The sequence below is a fragment of the Carassius gibelio genome, chromosome B21 (genome assembly GCF_023724105.1).
Source record: "Carassius gibelio isolate Cgi1373 ecotype wild population from Czech Republic chromosome B21, carGib1.2-hapl.c, whole genome shotgun sequence".
NCBI lineage: Eukaryota > Metazoa > Chordata > Actinopteri > Cypriniformes > Cyprinidae > Carassius > Carassius gibelio.
The window spans coordinates 146,476-163,417 of record NC_068416.1 but is presented as its reverse complement, the minus strand read 5'-3'; the positions used below and the strand labels follow the sequence as shown (position 1 = coordinate 163,417).

Below are 16,942 nucleotides of genomic sequence, written 5' to 3'. Positions count from 1 at the left end.
ACTAATGCGTTCTGAAGTGTTAAGTTATTATAGTGAAAACTAGACCAGCACTCTGTAAGCGAGGAAGTCAGTTAGAAGGAGAAAGTCAGAACGAAGGAAGAGGAAAAAGAGAAGGTCACTGAAGAAAGAGAGAGAGGGAACAAATGAGCGGCTGAAAAGGACAAATATCACTGTGGATGGTATAAGAACAGGTAGGTGTCACACAGATTATTTATTTATTCACTTATTTATTTCATTAAAGGGATCATATGATGCTTCAAAGATCATTATTTTGTGTATTGGGTGTAAAAGAGTATGTAATCGTTGTGGTGATCACACTACATGACACTATGTAAATGACCTACAACAGGAGGTCACACACTACATGAGCTGCCAGAAACTCTGTCAACCAACAACTCTACAATGCCCCCAAACCACGTTTTGTCAAACACACGTGAGAAGTTGATTGGGAATGATGCTCAACAACAAGTGAAACAGGAGTAGTTTATTTGAAATTGTTTCGTGAGATCTGTTCTGAATTTTTTTTCTACTTTTTCTACATTTTTTGTGTGAACTTGGCTTTAGCATGTTCCGAAAACACATTTTTCATATACTGAACATTACTGTAGCTCCTCTATGCCCAGTCTTTCCAAAACCTGTCAATTTCTACAAAGCCCCTCCTTCCAAAAAAGCTCAGTGTGCTATGATCGGCCAACTGACTGGCCAAACATCTCAAGCGTGTGTCGGAAATGTAATTCCCTTACCATAATAGTTACCTTCAGCTTCCAAAGCGGTCGGCAGCCATCTTTGAAACATCTTTGTAGTAATTTCACGAGAAATTTATATAAAGTTGATTACATAGAAAAACAATGGAAAGAAGTGTATTTGGAAAGCAAAAATGTGTTCTGTTCCTCTGCTAATAGTAAATATCATCTGTAACCACAGTGACAGTGACTAAAAGTAAACTTCAAAGATGGCAACATCTATAATGCTAAAAAAAGTCTTGTCACAGTTGACAAGACGAGTCCATTTAATTGTATTACCTTAATTAACCAACAGCTAAATTAAACAGTGAAAATCACAGCTTTGAGTCACCTGTGAACCACAAAAGAGACGGGAGCAACTAGACGACAGCTCTGTTAATTGAAAACACATAACAAAAGTGTGGTCGCATCTGAAATAGACAGCTAGTTATTCAACAGGATTCCTCTCATAAACCAGGAGTTTCCCAAAACGGTGTATTAAAAAAAATGTACCAGTCTGTGTTCAGTTATTCAAATTCTTTTGAACATAAAATTTATGTTTATTGAACCTATAGCTATTTCACTGGAAATATACTTACAAATTGAAAAATGAGGTTGATTGATGTATGAATATGTAAAATGCAGTGCTGTATGTTGTCTCATGCACTTATTGAGCTTTCCATTATTGGATTTAAACACCTGCGAATTGACAGTGCGGACACTCAGTCCTAGAGATCGGATCTGAAAACAAACAAACAAACCAAAAAAATAAATAAATAAATGAATTGGGTGCAGAATCAAGAGAAACTAGGAAGCAATAGGAAAAGGTAGGGGTGAGGAGAAGGACATTCAGTAATATCCACATAGAAGGGAAGAGATATATAGAATGAAGTTATTATTTATATTATTATTACTATTATTATTATTGTTATTATTGTTGAAAATGAAAATTGTGAGTACAGAATCTAGCACAGGGGCCTGTATTACACGGTGTCGTGGAGAAGCACTGTTTGTTTATCCAAGCTCAGCTGAATAATGCAGTAGTAAACTCAACTCTCCAAGTCTCCTGAGCAAAAGCCTCAGCACCTGTCAGAGATCTGCTTCGCCTGTCGAGAGAGATGCAAAGACAAAAACATGCCATTGTTACAAAGCCAAATAAAGTCCAAGTAATCGCTTACAGATGGCAAAAACAAATCACAGCTGTTAATTCCACGCGAAACACAAAATATGAAATATAAATTAAGCTTGAGGGGAATTTGGAAAGCAAATATACCAATCCAACCACCAATATCTCTTTATTACAAAATATGAAAACGTGCCAAACTGTAAAAAAACACAACATTGCCTCCTGGGTCAAGGTCCTTCTTTAAGTAAGAAAAAACTGATAGAAAGATACTTACTCTTCCTCATGTTGTTCCACAGTGTTTGCTGTAATGTTTTTCTTTTTGTTGTTTGTTTGTTTTGTTTGTTTTTCTGTGGAAGACAAAAAGAGTATGTTTTAATCTTTACATAGACTATTTAGTTGTTCATAGTGACTGGGCCCATCAAGCTTAAAAAGAACAATCACTAACAAAGCAACATAAAAGATCCAAGTCTTTCAAAGCCAAGCTTTGAGACCTTAGCAAAATTTAAGCCTGCAATTTTTGCAGTTATGTTGACATCAAGCCTGTACCATAAGTACCATGTTTTGTTGTGAAAATTATATAATGATAATGTTTTTTTTTTTTTTTTTTCTCATTATGTGACTGCATATGGACACCATATGAAGCCATGAAGCAATATGAAAATGTAGTCATCTATTCTCTATCATCTATCTATCATCATATATTAATCATCTATTATATATATATATATATATATATATATATATATATATATATATATATATATATATATATATATATATATATATATATATATATACATGTACATATATAATTTTTTTATACTGAAAACTATGCAGTGCTATTTTACATTTAATTATTCGTTTTCTGTACCTGGACACCTACAAACTTGAAATAAATTAAACATTGTGTTAATAGTGCAAACAAATAATCAGAACAAACATACAAATGAGAGTATTTCAAACAGGGGCCACTGGTAAACCTGCACTAGGGCCCCACAAACCCCAGCTATTGCCCTGCCTCCCTCACACGTCTTCTGTGGCCTTATAGCATGTACAGTAATATAGCTCAAGGCTGAAGGTGAGAGATACTGGATGTATTGTTGTTGAAGGGTTTTGTTGAAAATGTTGTGTTTAGAGAAGGGAGGACTGTGACGTGTGATAATTAGTCCAGCTATTTGCACAAGCGTGAAGAAAACACCATGTGGTGGTTTCAGAGCTTAAAGGTTTTAATTGCATGGGCATTAACAAATGTTTCGGAACTATTTGTCTTGCAATCTTTATTTTTATGCAATGAATGACAAAAAAAAAAAAAAAAAAAAAAAAAAATCAGCTGAATCTTTATTTATCAACACGTAACCAAGGCCAGAGGAATGTGTTTCACACTATGTCGGCATTGAATTATACCTTTTTAGAAACAAGTAAAAAATGTAATGCTGTCATTTACATCATTTTCACTTTGACATTTTACAATTTGAACTATTTCCATGTAATTGCTATGAATGGGGATAGAAGCTTTGCACACACCACCCCAAGCATGGTCATATTAGACATTCCACCATGACAGAAACTCAGGGATCATAACCTATCCTTCTTATCCACCTGCCCGGATGTCCTCCATCACATTAATCAAACAGTGACATCCTACAACTGTGAGCAAAGTGTGAATTGAACCACAGCGACAAACTTCAGAGCTCAGTCGAACTCCCAACCCCAAAGTATACTTAATTTGACAAAGTATCTGTAATAAATCACACACTCATTCTAAAATAACCACTCCATTTATATTCAGATATTAAAGGGCTGGACATTCTCCTTTTAAATGTAGAGTTCACTTTGGTTGGAGAATAAGAGAGACCACGGTAATGACTTCCAGATAGCTGTACTCTCCGAGAGGGCCATACATCATACTTTAACAAGTACCAATCAACACATCTCCACTCTGTTCGCCCTCCCCCTTCTTTATTCTGCTGGGTAAATTGTGGAAAATTGTGCATGGAATACTTACGTGTGGGCATGTGGGAAGTCTGGCTGGTGTGTGTGTGATATTGCTGTTGAAATTTTTTAAAATGTCAATGAAATCTTATGAGAGGAGAATCTGCATTTGTCCGATATTCGCTCGATCTGCCGAGACTTGAATATCAGAGGGCTGACCATTTGAAAAAAAGAAGAAGAAAAATAAACCACTGACTGATTAAATATGTGTGGGTTTGTGAAAGAGAGAGAAGCAAATGAGAAAAAATGGCATTAGTGGAGTAAGTGAAATATTAAAGCCCTCTAATGAAAAATAGGAGGTTTGCTTTTTCTTTTTTACACTTGCAAATGTATTTATTAATTCATAGTTTTAAATCACAACCATTTCATTTCTAGCTGAAGAGCATTAAGCAAAAAAGGATGGTTTAAAATTTTAATGAATAAACAATGTCCTTTCGCTGAAATGTTACATGGGTCTTTGAACAATGCACCAGCAGGCAATTAATCAATACGAGAAGAAAATTACATTTCATATTTAACAGAATATGAACTCTAGCTTAATAAATGATATCTTCTTTTAATTTCATTGGCGTCAGCTCAGATGTAGCAGATTGCTAATAAAATTCTGGATTTCCATATTTAATGATGCATGCTTTTCGTGCAAAGTTTTACAGGGGGAAAATGTTGTTTTTAATGAACCTTAGAGACAATCCTAATAGACATTGTTTTTAACAAATGTTACTTCCCTTACATTAAAGGTCTCTTAGTTGATTCTGCTGATTTAAACACATTTAGCCAGTTATGGAGGACCAGATGATTATGATGTTCTTCGGCATTACCCATTATTCAGAATAGCACAAAGTTAAATAAATAAAAAAAGGCTATTGGGAGCTGATTTTCCCTCTCCTTGCTTGGGTTAAAAGGCACAGTTCATTTTGGAGGAGTCTGCAGCGAAAATGGGAATAAATGGATGTCAATTTCCATTTTAAATTGGTAGCCAATGACCCATGGAGGAAGCCCTTTCCACCATAGACAGACAGAATAACTCGAATTATAAGCGCCTGACATTTCAGTTAATTGCTGCAAGTGTGGCCGGCTTCTGCAGTCACCTCCAAACCAGGTTCAATTAAGTCTTCACCTTTGCAGCCGAGTATTTGGAGGAGAGACGGAAGATGGTTAGGAAGATAGATGCACAGACAGTGCATATTGGATACTGACAACTCGGGTTTCTTACACAATGAAGTCTCACATTCAGTTGTCATGAAGTGTGAATCTTGGCTGAATCTGGGCAGGAACAAAAACTGATGTCTTTGACTTGGAGGCCGTTTTAATAGCATCTTAACTTTTTTGACAGCATATTTCAGACAGGACAACTTTCATCACGGTTCTCAAAATTGCAACAAGGGTGAAGATGAACACTCTCCGTAAGTGGCACTGTAATGTTTCCCTGGTTCAGACTGCATTAATGCAAAATTTACTTTGTATTACATGAGTATTAATATGTATTTCATAAGTAGTACTCTGTAAAATACTCTGTATTCCATGAATATCACTGAGCCTCTAAGTCAGTGGGTTTTTGCTGTGTCTGATAAACATTCATATGAAAACTACATTGCTTGACGGAAGAATGATTTTTTATCAAAAATAATTTAAATTTTTGTTCCTGTTCTGTACATGTAGTAAACATTTCATAAAAGCAAAAAGCCCTGTGAAGCTGTTGTATACAGTGATTTTAGAATGGCTAAGGGCAATAGATCCATTGAATTTCCAATGAACTAAATGAAGTCTCACCTTACATATATATATATATATATATATATATATTTTTTTTTTTTTTTTTTTTCTAGTTCAAGAAGTCATTACACTAAAATATACTACACAGTAGGAGAGAAATGATTAACACAATTTCCATTCTAGATTTAGAGTCACAATGTTTGTTATAAAGTCACATCATAAATTATAAATCCAAAAGTACACAACAAATTAGAAATGTCAAAATATGAATTTAAAGATTGGATTTGGAATTGGAAGTCATGATTACTTTTTATTTTTAGTCTTTTAAGGCAGAAACAGACTTTCATAACAATTAGCTTTCAGTCAGTTCCTTGAAATGAGTGCAAAAAGACACACAACCCCTCTCTTAGCAGTCAAACCCCTCTCAGTGCCCACATTACATTAATAAACAAAAACACCATTGCAACAAAAGTCTCACATTGGCAGCTAAATCATTCTAGTAGGATCAGAGGGGGAATTGTTTAAATTGGCTTTCATTATTCAAGGTCTGTATATGATTTGCGCTGCCCATTTAATTACTAGGGGCACTGACCACCGGGAGCAGTTGACTGAGGCAATGCTAAATAGGTTTACCTGCAACATGATCTGAAGGTCAAACTGTTTATCGCTGTGCCTCTGTCTCGGCCATCCAAGTAAAAAACAAACAAAAAAAGCAAACAAAAAAGACAACAATAAAGAAAGATGATGATGTCTTGAATCTGGGACTGATATTTTGCAGATGGTTTGGCAAGCTATTGAAACACGTACATAGAAGATCAGAAAACAATTTATGGTAATTTAGGTGGTAAAATGATCAAAAAGAGGATGCAATTTCTCCTGGCATAATGATTAGTCCCATGTTTCCAGGCATTAGACATCTAATACATTCTTCCCTTTGAACCATTAGTACTTTCTCTTCTTGCAAAGTCAATCAGGTCATTAGTCAGAAAAGAAAGTGCTATGAAACTCCTGGTGCATATACTAGCTGGTCTAAGAAAGCACTACTTTAGGTTAAAAGTGACACTTTAACTGTAGTGCATGACCTTACCTAGAGCTTGGTAATGGTTTTATCTTTTGTCAGCTAATACTAGGATTTGTCTGGGCAAAGTCAGTATATGCAGTGCACAATTTGCTCTATTATCTGGCATGCATGTTTTATCGTTGCATGTTATTATAGCAATTTTGCTCCATTTACTTCTAAACCAATCCAGACTCTCAGGGCTGAATTTACTAAACACTTTCTCTACTTTAGTGTGCAGTTACAGTAGGTTACTTGCTAACCACCCACAATTTAGTTTGACACACACCATACAGAATTTTTTTTGTAAATTGTCGTTCAAAGTAATTATACTATGGCAATCAGTGTTACTGTTTAAGATTAGTTAAACATGTTTTACATTGTTAAAGGTGGGTATGGCATTCATTCTTCTATTTTAGTCTGGAATAAAAAGACCAAAACACAAGCAAATCCAGTCTATCAGTCCAATTCATTTTGAATGGTAACTCAACAGGTATGAAATAAGTGAAAAACCTTTCAGAAGAGGAGCACTATAGACTTACTGTAGTATGAAAAGATTTTTATTATTCAGAATGCACACTTGGAAAGAAAAAAATATATTGCAGCAGGTTCGATATAATTCACATTAATATAATTAATGAGATGATTAATTGTTTTAATCAACTGACAGCCTTAAAATGCCATAATAATCTGTATTCTCATGCGTTCTCAATTTACGAATCATTAGCCACTATAAGTAAATAGCTTGAAGAAGAACAGCAAATATATGATTACGATTACAAATTAAAAACATGTTAACAGATACCAGTTTAAAATAACTAGAAGTTATTGTAGAAGTTATCACTGGAAGTCTTGCATAGTCAAGAAAAAATAATCCTTTAGATATAAAATGGTTTACCCATCTACAAAAATGTTGTTTAGAATAGATGTTCATGCATTTTTTTCTATTGATTGTTGTTAGCAGAATTGTACAGTTCATTGGCTGCATAAACTATAAAATGCATACCAACTTCTAGGTCTCAGCACTATCACACTGAACTCTTGCTATTATTTATTATTTTTAAATTGTCGTGCATATGTTCCATTTCTGAGAATTTCTCCTTGTGTTTTGAATAGAGCTTGCCTTTATCAGTTCTCTACAGCGCCAGACTCTTATAAGAAGCTTAAGCTGGACTCATTGTCTAAAGATCACATCATGTTTATTTGTAAAAACAAAAACAAAAAAATAAAACTAAAAATAAAACAGAATCAGGGATTTGGGTGAATTCACAAACAGGCCAATTAAAGAAATCTATTAATTTAGCTGCATTTGCCAAAGGGCTCGGGCAACAATTAGTGCTATTAATGCAATCTTGTCACACGTCGCCATGCCACATGGAGTAGCTTCTCACAAGCTGTTCCATGGATCCCTATCAAACCAAATAATTCATTTGGCCCCAGCAGCCCTCACTACGCTAAAATCCCTCTCTTTCTCTTTGACAGAGAACAAGCCTGCGGGGAAAACCATGCGTTCTATGAGGGGACTGTCAATTCTTCTTAGAGGCTCTGTCATGCGCATGTGTGGTTTGCATAGACGTGTACTAATGCATTTAAGATATTGGCGTATGATTGTCTAAGTAATGTGACACAAGCACTTATGCGTTAGCAAAATAGGGTGTTGTGTTTAGTTCGGCGTGTGTGCTTGATTTGATACATGCACGCTGGAGGAGAATAAATCTCTCACTTTGTTGAAATTGGCATGAAGAGGTATTCATGCAAATGAACAAGACTCTGGATACACATGTATATGCATATAACAGAAGGACAGTTGTTCTCATAATAATTAAACTATGCCTTTGCTAAAACTAATTCAATGTAATGTTTAATCCATTTACATTCATTAAAAAATATTTTTATTAGTATTATAATATCCTCAAGTGTACCTAAGGCAATATCAAAACAGACTGTCAATGAAAGGAAAACATTTTATTCATCGAAATTACACATAACTACCACAAGGAAGACTTTTCAGTCCAGGGTGTAGTCTGGTTAGAAAGAAAAATGAAACATCTTTAATACATTAGAACCACTGCCACAAATAAATTTTGTATGACTGTTTTTTTTTTTTTTTTTTTAGTTTCAGAATCACATACGATACAAAAAAAAAAAAAAAAAAAAAAAAGAGAAGAGAAGGAAAGTTAGAACCCTGTCACACAGGGTTTTGTAATGTACAATTCTGAATACTGAAACCTCTATACATTACAGGTTTTCTTTCTTTCTTCTTTTTTCATCATGGGTTTTTGTTTATAATTTTTTTTTATGTCTTTTTTGCATGAATTAGTAACAAGATGAGCAACATTCAAAATGTTCTTCAGTATTTACAACAGTTTAACTGTTTGCTGTTAATTTTATGATCGTATTTCCCCCTCCCTGTTCCAGCACAAAATTCCCCTCCACCAGCCACTGTACTCTCCATACTCTCTGTTTTATTCATATTATTAATATTGTTTTTTTTTTTCTTTTTAAAAGTTGCAACAAAGCAACTAAGTTTTCTTAGAAGGTTAAAATATACATTAGATTACATAAAGCGCAAGAGAGAGTCAGAGAGAGCAAATTTCATACAAGATGGAACCGAATCTAACAAAAGTATAAAATGTATTTTAAAAAGACACAAAAAAGAATGACAGAAAATAAAAGACAAAAACGATGGTTGTGGTGATTTTTGTTGAGAGGTAGTCAGTGAGAGCGCTATAAGCTAAAGAAATGTTTTAAATCTATTGGTTTTCTATGTTTTTCAATGAGGTAATAAAGCGGAGTATTTATTTGTGAGATGTATGAATACTCTCAAACTATGTCATATGCAAGAAAGTTTTTGAATGGAAAATTGCCAGAAGCGCGTCCAACAAGATGACCCATATTTCCTTTTCCCATCTTCTACACTTACCTTCAATAATTGTAGTGGACTGAATATTGATTACGTTTTGTGTGTTTTTTTTTCTTAAAAGACATTAATTGCCAGGTATTTCAAAAAATCACCCCCCAAAATGGAGTGGATTGCCTGCTATAGGTGGTCTTGTTTTAGTCATTGCTAGGTGAGATATTAATAAAACTAAAAAAATATCAGCAATTAATCCCCCAAGCTGCCTTCTGTAGCATTTAGCCCTGTTAAATGCATCGGTTAGCATCATATGAATATACTTTGTAAGTACAGTACCAGATGTATTCCTAAAGCTTTGCTGACAGTTAGTTAGCACAATGGAGAGGGTTATGACCAGTAATAAACTCAAGAAAAAAGAAAAAAAAAACACTATTTTTTAAACATACATTTTGAGTTTGCACACTTCAAATGATAAAAGAAACAAAACATAATTGTTTAATATGATCGGAGGAGAGATTGTTAGTAAAAACTGCAGTGGACTGATGTTACGGCTAGGAAATATCCAGCTTCCAAAACGCTGTGGAAGGGTACTGTGGATGATTCCATGATGATGTTTCTGGATGAGCGTTAAGAGTTTATACTGTGTCTCTGATTGGTCAGTCTGTGGATTTGTAATTCTGTGATTGGTTGTCCACAGCTTGGGAAGGATCCATGTCAATGAGGAGATCAGTTCGAGGTATCAGAGTGCACACTACCAGGGCCTTCTGCAGGGGAGATCACAGAGGATGGAGTCGTAGCAGCCTGCCACCCCCCATTACCCTGAAAACACAGCAGGAAAAAAAAATTTAAGAAGTTTTCAGTGGAAAAAAAGAAATACACTTGTATATATACAAACACTGGTGGGCAAACATTTTGAATAATTAAGTTTTTATTTTTTATTATTATGATGTTGTTGTTTTTTTTGAGAGAGAGAGAGAGAGAAAGAGAGAGAGAGAGAGAGAGAAAGAGTGATAAGTCTCTCATGCTCTTTATTTTGAGTTTATGCGCCATAATTCAATGAATGTTGAAAACACTTTTTGGTGCTTAACATTTTTATGGAAACTTAATAATAATAATAATAATAATAATTACAGTTAAGACACGTATAATGTTACATAGAATCATAAAAAAGTTAAATAAATACATAAATAAATATTTAACTGATACTTAATTAACTTTGTACTCAAAGAGTCCTGAAAAAAAAAAAAAAATTAATTATGTTAATAATAATAATAATACTAATAATAATAATAATCATAATATTTATTAATATTATCAGATTAATATTTATCTGTTCATATTTAATATAGCATTAAAGAATTTTGCTATGTAAAATAATACAGATAATCTTTCTTAGTTTTCAAAAAATCACAGAAGCATGTGTGGCAGGAAGTACAGGTGTTTATTTGTCTGCTTGCACATGCTTAAGTGTGTGCCCTAATTCTGGTGTGTACATGGGAGTGAAGCTTGCATGGATGTGCATATTAATGCATTAAGAAATTAATAAGAGAGAGTGTCTCCTCTGATCTACTGTCTGACATGCCGATGGACATCTTGCCATGCTAAACCCACATCGGCTTGCCACGCTAAACCTCCCACTCTCGGTCCCTGCTTCCCTCGCTCTCAGAAAACAAATTTGCATAAACGTTGTGGCCAATGGGAACGATTGCTGAAATCAATGTCTTATCAGATTTCAGCGGTGGGCCGACAGCTTGTCGCTCCATATTTTGATGTCAGTCAAGGGGAGGAAGGCCGGGGAGGCGGAAAGCTGGAAGGATGCTGATTGGAAGTGACGGTGCAGGCCTTTCCTCCACCCTGACGCATGAGCGCTCCCGGCACTCATTGGAGAATAGCTTTAGCTGGATATCTTTCCTCATTCAATCCCCCACCAGAGTTTACTGCTCACTCTTCATATCACCACAACGAATGGTTAAGGGTCATGAACCACAAAAAATAAAAAAATAAAAAAAAAAACTTATTAATTATTTAAAACATATTGGGTATCAAAAGAATAGCATTCAATCAAATACTGCAATATTTAATTTGAAATTATATATTTTTTTAGAAGTTTGTCAAATTAGGCATGTGCCAGCCTGAGGAAATACCCTCGTTCTCAAAAGCCACAAACAAAATGTGGTGGATCACTGGCTCAATAATTAGTCAAATAAAATAAATACAAAATAAATATGGTGAATTATTGCTTAACATAATAAAGTAATAATAATAATAAACAGTCAATCATTTGCATCAATCAATCAGTGAATAAATAAATAAATGTCTAATCAGATTTCAATAAATAATGAAAATAGTTAATCACTGGCTTCATAAACAAACAAACGATTTTAATATAATAAATTAATAATATAATAATAACAATTAATAATAATAATAATAATAATAATAATAATGAATACTGTAAATCATTGGCTTAAATAATAATAATAATAATAATAATAATAATAATAATAATAATAATAATAATAATAATAATAATATGTTTAATGGCATTTGTGACCCTGGACCACAAAACCAGTCTTCAGTGTCAATAAAAAAAATTAAATAAATAAAAAGCGAGATTTATATATAAATAAGCTTTCCACTGATATATAGTTTGTTAGGATAGAACAATATTTGGCCGAGATATAACTATTTGAATATCCGGAATCTGAGGGTGCAAAAAAATCTAAAGAATGAGGAAAAACGCCTTTAAAGTTGTCCAAATGAGTTCTTAGCAATGCATATTTCTAATAAAAAAATGAAGTTTTTATATATTTACAGTGTGAACTTTGCTAAATATCTTAATGGAACATGATCTTACCCTAATGATTTTTCACATAAAAAAAATTCAATAATTTTGACCCATACATTGTATTTTTTGCTATTGCTACAAATATACCCCAGCGACTTAAGATGGTCCAGGGTCACATTTTAGTACAAACTTTGTTTGTACAATCAATGGAATTGATTGAATTTCATGGAATTGTCACTTCATGTAAAATCTGGATCCTGAAGCAAAACTAGTTGAGAAGTACTGCCATATGCTGATTTGCTAATGAGATGTTTGGTTATCAAAACAATCTGTCTATGTTTTATACAAAATCATGGGGAGATGTTTGTGCCTGTGCATATGTGTGTGTGAAAAGGGACTGTTCAGTGGGGGAATTAGGATTTGGTTGATTTAGAGTTCCTGGAACAGGTCAATAAATAGACTGTGCTAGTCTCTTCCAGCTACAATGTCTGGACTGATGCTGAAACTCGAGCATTATGAGAAAGTCTGCTGTACCCTGATGACATAGATCACTCTCATTCAGCCTGACACACCCACCCACACACACACACAGACACACACACACACACACTTGTTGTAATGATAGAGTGAGTTCTGACTTGAGCAGTGGACCAGAGTGAGAGAGTGAGAGAGTGTGAAAGTGTGGCGTTTGAGCCTGCGAGAGACTGACACTTCATCTGCACAGCTACAGGCCACAAAGGCTTCCAAACACACACACGCACACACACCAGTCTCAGCATTAGCCACACGTTTGGGCCCCACTGCTGTGAAAAAACGGCATACGTTTTGACTTCTGACATTTATTGTTGTGTGCTTTGTGAGAGTTAATTCATGCAAATGGAGCTCTAACAGTCATCAGAAAGTACACATATGACAGCTCTGCTCTATTAATTACCTCACTGCAAATTATTCCTCCATCAGATTGCATCTGGTTCCCAATAGAAAGTGATTTGTTTTGCTTTTGGAAGGCTCATTTGTCTTTTTTGATAATGTACAAGGACCATTTTTTTGTATCATGGATATGTAATAATCTTCAAAACACATTTTACTGGATTATTTTATAATATTGCAAATGCAGAAAATGATCAATTGTCTTTCATAAACTACAAGTACATGTTCCTATTTTATCAGCTCATCACCAGAGTCTTGTCATTCAGCCCTTTTTTTATTTTTTTAGATAAGGTTAATACATCTAAGTTTATAATTATAAACAATTCTCTGACAAACAAGGTAACAGTTATAACATCTAAACCTGTGTTTAGCTTAAGGAAGATATACAGTATGTCTGTTTTTACCCCCCACCCCCCACCCCCCCCCACCCCATCAAATAAATGAATCTTTACTCTGATGGTTTCAGATTATGCAGTGTATGACTGAAAAAAATAATAATATCAAACCTCATCAAGGAAGATAAAATTCATGCCTACAGATGGCTGCAGGCAATCATACTTTCATATTTCATAAAGTTGATAAGGATATTGCAAATTCTTTGAAGCATTGCAAAACAGGCAAACAGAGGCACTATGTGCTAGTAAGTCTTTTCATTTTATAGGTTACTGTAATAGGAACTGTTTACAAAGGCAACAAACTGACTTAATATATTTCTGAATCTCATTTTCCTCACACCACTCCCAAAGACTTGAGCTGCTTGAGCTTTTACTGAGCAAAGCATTTATTCCCTCTTAAAAAAAAAAAAAAAAAAAAAGTAACATTTTCCACTTTAAGCATATTATAGGATAGATACTCCTGTCATCTTCTGAATCATCACTCTGTTTGTCGTGGAGTTTGGATTTATGGTGGTTTCTTGCTGTCTGACTCAGGTCCTTCTGATTTATGTTCTAATAACTGTATTTGCACTTTGCAGATTTTCACAACATCATTTCTTAGTAAATGCCAACCAAAAATGTTGGTGTTTATGTGCCTATGGCATATCATTTAGTTAAATAAAACACATTCTTAACAAAAAAATTAATAAAATAAATAATTTTATTCAACAAGAACCCATTAAATTGATCAAAAGTGTGAGAATGTCTAAATGTGTTGTTTTTTGAACTGTATATCTGTCAAAGAACCCTGAAAAAATGTCATGGTTTATACTATATTATAATCTATAACATTTTGTCTATCATCACTCAAAATATATTGGCAAAATTCCCTTGTTTAGTGCAGAATAATTGCAATTTATTGCAACAAGTAGAAAAGACTGTCTTTCTCTCATGTTAAGAACAGGCTGCGGGGGTGCTTTCTCTTAACACCACAAAAACAGTTAACCTATCAAAATAAATCATCTAACATATATAATAAAGGTGTATCAATGCACATTTCCCACCAGTCCTGTGTAAACTACGTCACGCCAAGTTTAATTTATTTAGTTTTTAATATCGTGAGATGTTGGAGCGCAAGAAAACAACGGAGTCTGAAGCTGCTCACTTAGACGATCTTGCTCTTCTCAGTCTGCTCAATCGTGGTGATATCAGTGCCCTAAAATATGTTATATGGACTATTTCTCATCCAGAGATGAAGGATCGGATGAAGAGGAGGAGTCCGATGACAGTCTGTTATATGCACACGTGTGCTGCGTTCGCTTTTCTAACTGCAGGTTAAACTACTTGTGCTATCCATAAATACAAGTGGTGATCAAAAGTTCAGAGACTACGCCCATCATGATAAACAATGGAAAACTTCTTCAGGGTAACGTTAGTCTGTTTGTGTAATGATGCAGAATAGTTTTGGAAAGGGCTTTAACTCAGCTTTCATATGGTATCAAAACCTAAAAAGGTAAATTTCACCATGTGTTGGGTTTCCCTAGATCGCATCACATATTTCACGATATGACTATATTTTGATCAAATGAATTCGCCTCAGTGAGCAGAATAGACTTCTTAAAGAAAAAAAAAAAAAAAACACGTACAGACCTTAAACTTTTGAATGGGAGTATATAACGATTTTCATTCAAAAAGGCTTATAGGGTTATAGACTATCTCTATAATGTTAGGATGGGTGTAGTATGTTTATTATTGCTTATTTCTGTGGCACTTGTACTTACATTCAAGCTATGTGGACTATACATGAGATTCCCCCCCAGGACATCATTGTATCCTGCCGTCTGACTGATAACATGGCGCAGGGTATCCACCTGCAGAGGACACAACAGGAAGTCAAACTTGTCAACATTCTGCATTACAGAAACACACACAAAGATCAATGCAGTGATGTATGGTGACAACAGACAAAGGTAATGGTGTTTATAAAAACATCTGATGGCTTTGCGGTTTACTAAATTAATCATACTAAAATGGAATATGCAGCTGAATGAAGTTAGGCATACATATAGTATGTGGTGTAATGCAATATTTAGGATAATATATGCGTTTTCCCTCTCTATTGCTTTCTGACAATGATAACTCTAATACCAGGCTCTAAACAAAAAAACATAGAAATAAGGAATGGAATAGTTTTCATTTGGAATTTACTACAAAGCACAATAATATTCACACATGACAACAGTTGGAGGAGATTACGGTATCTAAGAACACATTATCAGCAAATGAGCAGATATTTAGAATCTGAGAAGTGTTCAGTACACATTAACTCTTGTCTCTCTCCTTCAAATGGTGTCTTTTAACATGAGAATGAAATGAGCTTATGTGAACATGGAAAATTGGGATTATCATGATGAAAAGGGGACAGAAAATGATATAGAGGTTTGGAGGAAAGAACAGTACCATACAACCAATACCAACCCAAGAGCTTAAGTCAGAGCCAAATGCATTCACAAAATCAACTACAAAACGGGGTCTGCTCCAGGATCAACATACTAACATAATACTGTAAATAATGAGTCTCTAGTCAGACAGGCCTCGTATGGGTGGTGATTTGTTAATTTAGTTGGGGGTCCATTTAGGAAATGTGAAGGAATCATCCATGTCCAGACTATAGTAATCATTAATCTTCCATGACTATAGTTCAACTAATTGTTGAGGGGGTAATTGAATCTTTCTATATGTTGAGGGGGAGGGAGTAGAGTTTTTAATGTGGATGGTAGGCTAGCTGACAGGTTTGCTCTGGTTCACAGCCCCAGTTCCTGTGCATAGCGCCTACCTGTGAGTGCACATTGGCTCCGACTTGTGCCCCTTGGTAAGAATCCCCATTCAGATTATGCATGCTCATGAACAAGTCCCCCGAGTTTGGGAGGTTAAAAGAACCTGACGAACCTAGAAAGGAAAGATGTAAGGAGCTGAATAACTAGAGGATGAGAAAGTGAAATAGAGGCTATCACAGACTCACACATGTGTGAGGACATACGCGCACCACACACCACACTAAGAAGAGATGCTTGGAAAGCGAACAACAGAAAGTAGAGCAAAATAAAAAAAGGAAGAAATGAAAGGATAGGGATGGGGGTGACGGCTAGGTTGCATTACATCTCTAGAAGGGCACGTGGGGGTCACCAAAAATGCCAAAACCAAGGGGAGAAATCACCACAAAAAAAAGGACAAAGATGGTATATGGAGTTGGAAGTCTAAGTTTTCCATAGGGGTTCACACCTATTCCTACTTTATTGGACTAGTTCATAAAGGGAATTATATGCTAATGACAAGGACAATAAGAAGCTTATGGAAAATTCCAGTACCAGTGAACATGTTGG

At 34.8% G+C, this 16,942-nt stretch overlaps 1 protein-coding gene and 1 long non-coding RNA gene across 2 annotated transcripts in view; both read right to left on the bottom strand.

The window, feature by feature from the left end:
- Positions 1–8,489: 8,489 nt before the first annotated feature.
- Positions 8,490–15,559, bottom strand: LOC127985551 (uncharacterized). The gene is made up of 2 exons (XR_008160674.1): positions 15,341–15,559; positions 8,490–10,286 (listed from the first exon to the last, which is right to left on the bottom strand). It is a non-coding gene; the product is annotated as an uncharacterized LOC127985551 (long non-coding RNA).
- A 930-nt stretch (positions 15,560–16,489) lies between these two features.
- Positions 16,490–16,942, bottom strand: part of LOC127985545 (E3 ubiquitin-protein ligase TTC3) — an 18,497-nt gene continuing 18,044 nt past the window's right edge. Inside the window, exon 37 of the mRNA XM_052587599.1 lies at positions 16,490–16,508. Coding sequence (XP_052443559.1) covers positions 16,490–16,508 — 19 coding nt within the window. The remainder of the gene's footprint in view (positions 16,509–16,942) is intronic.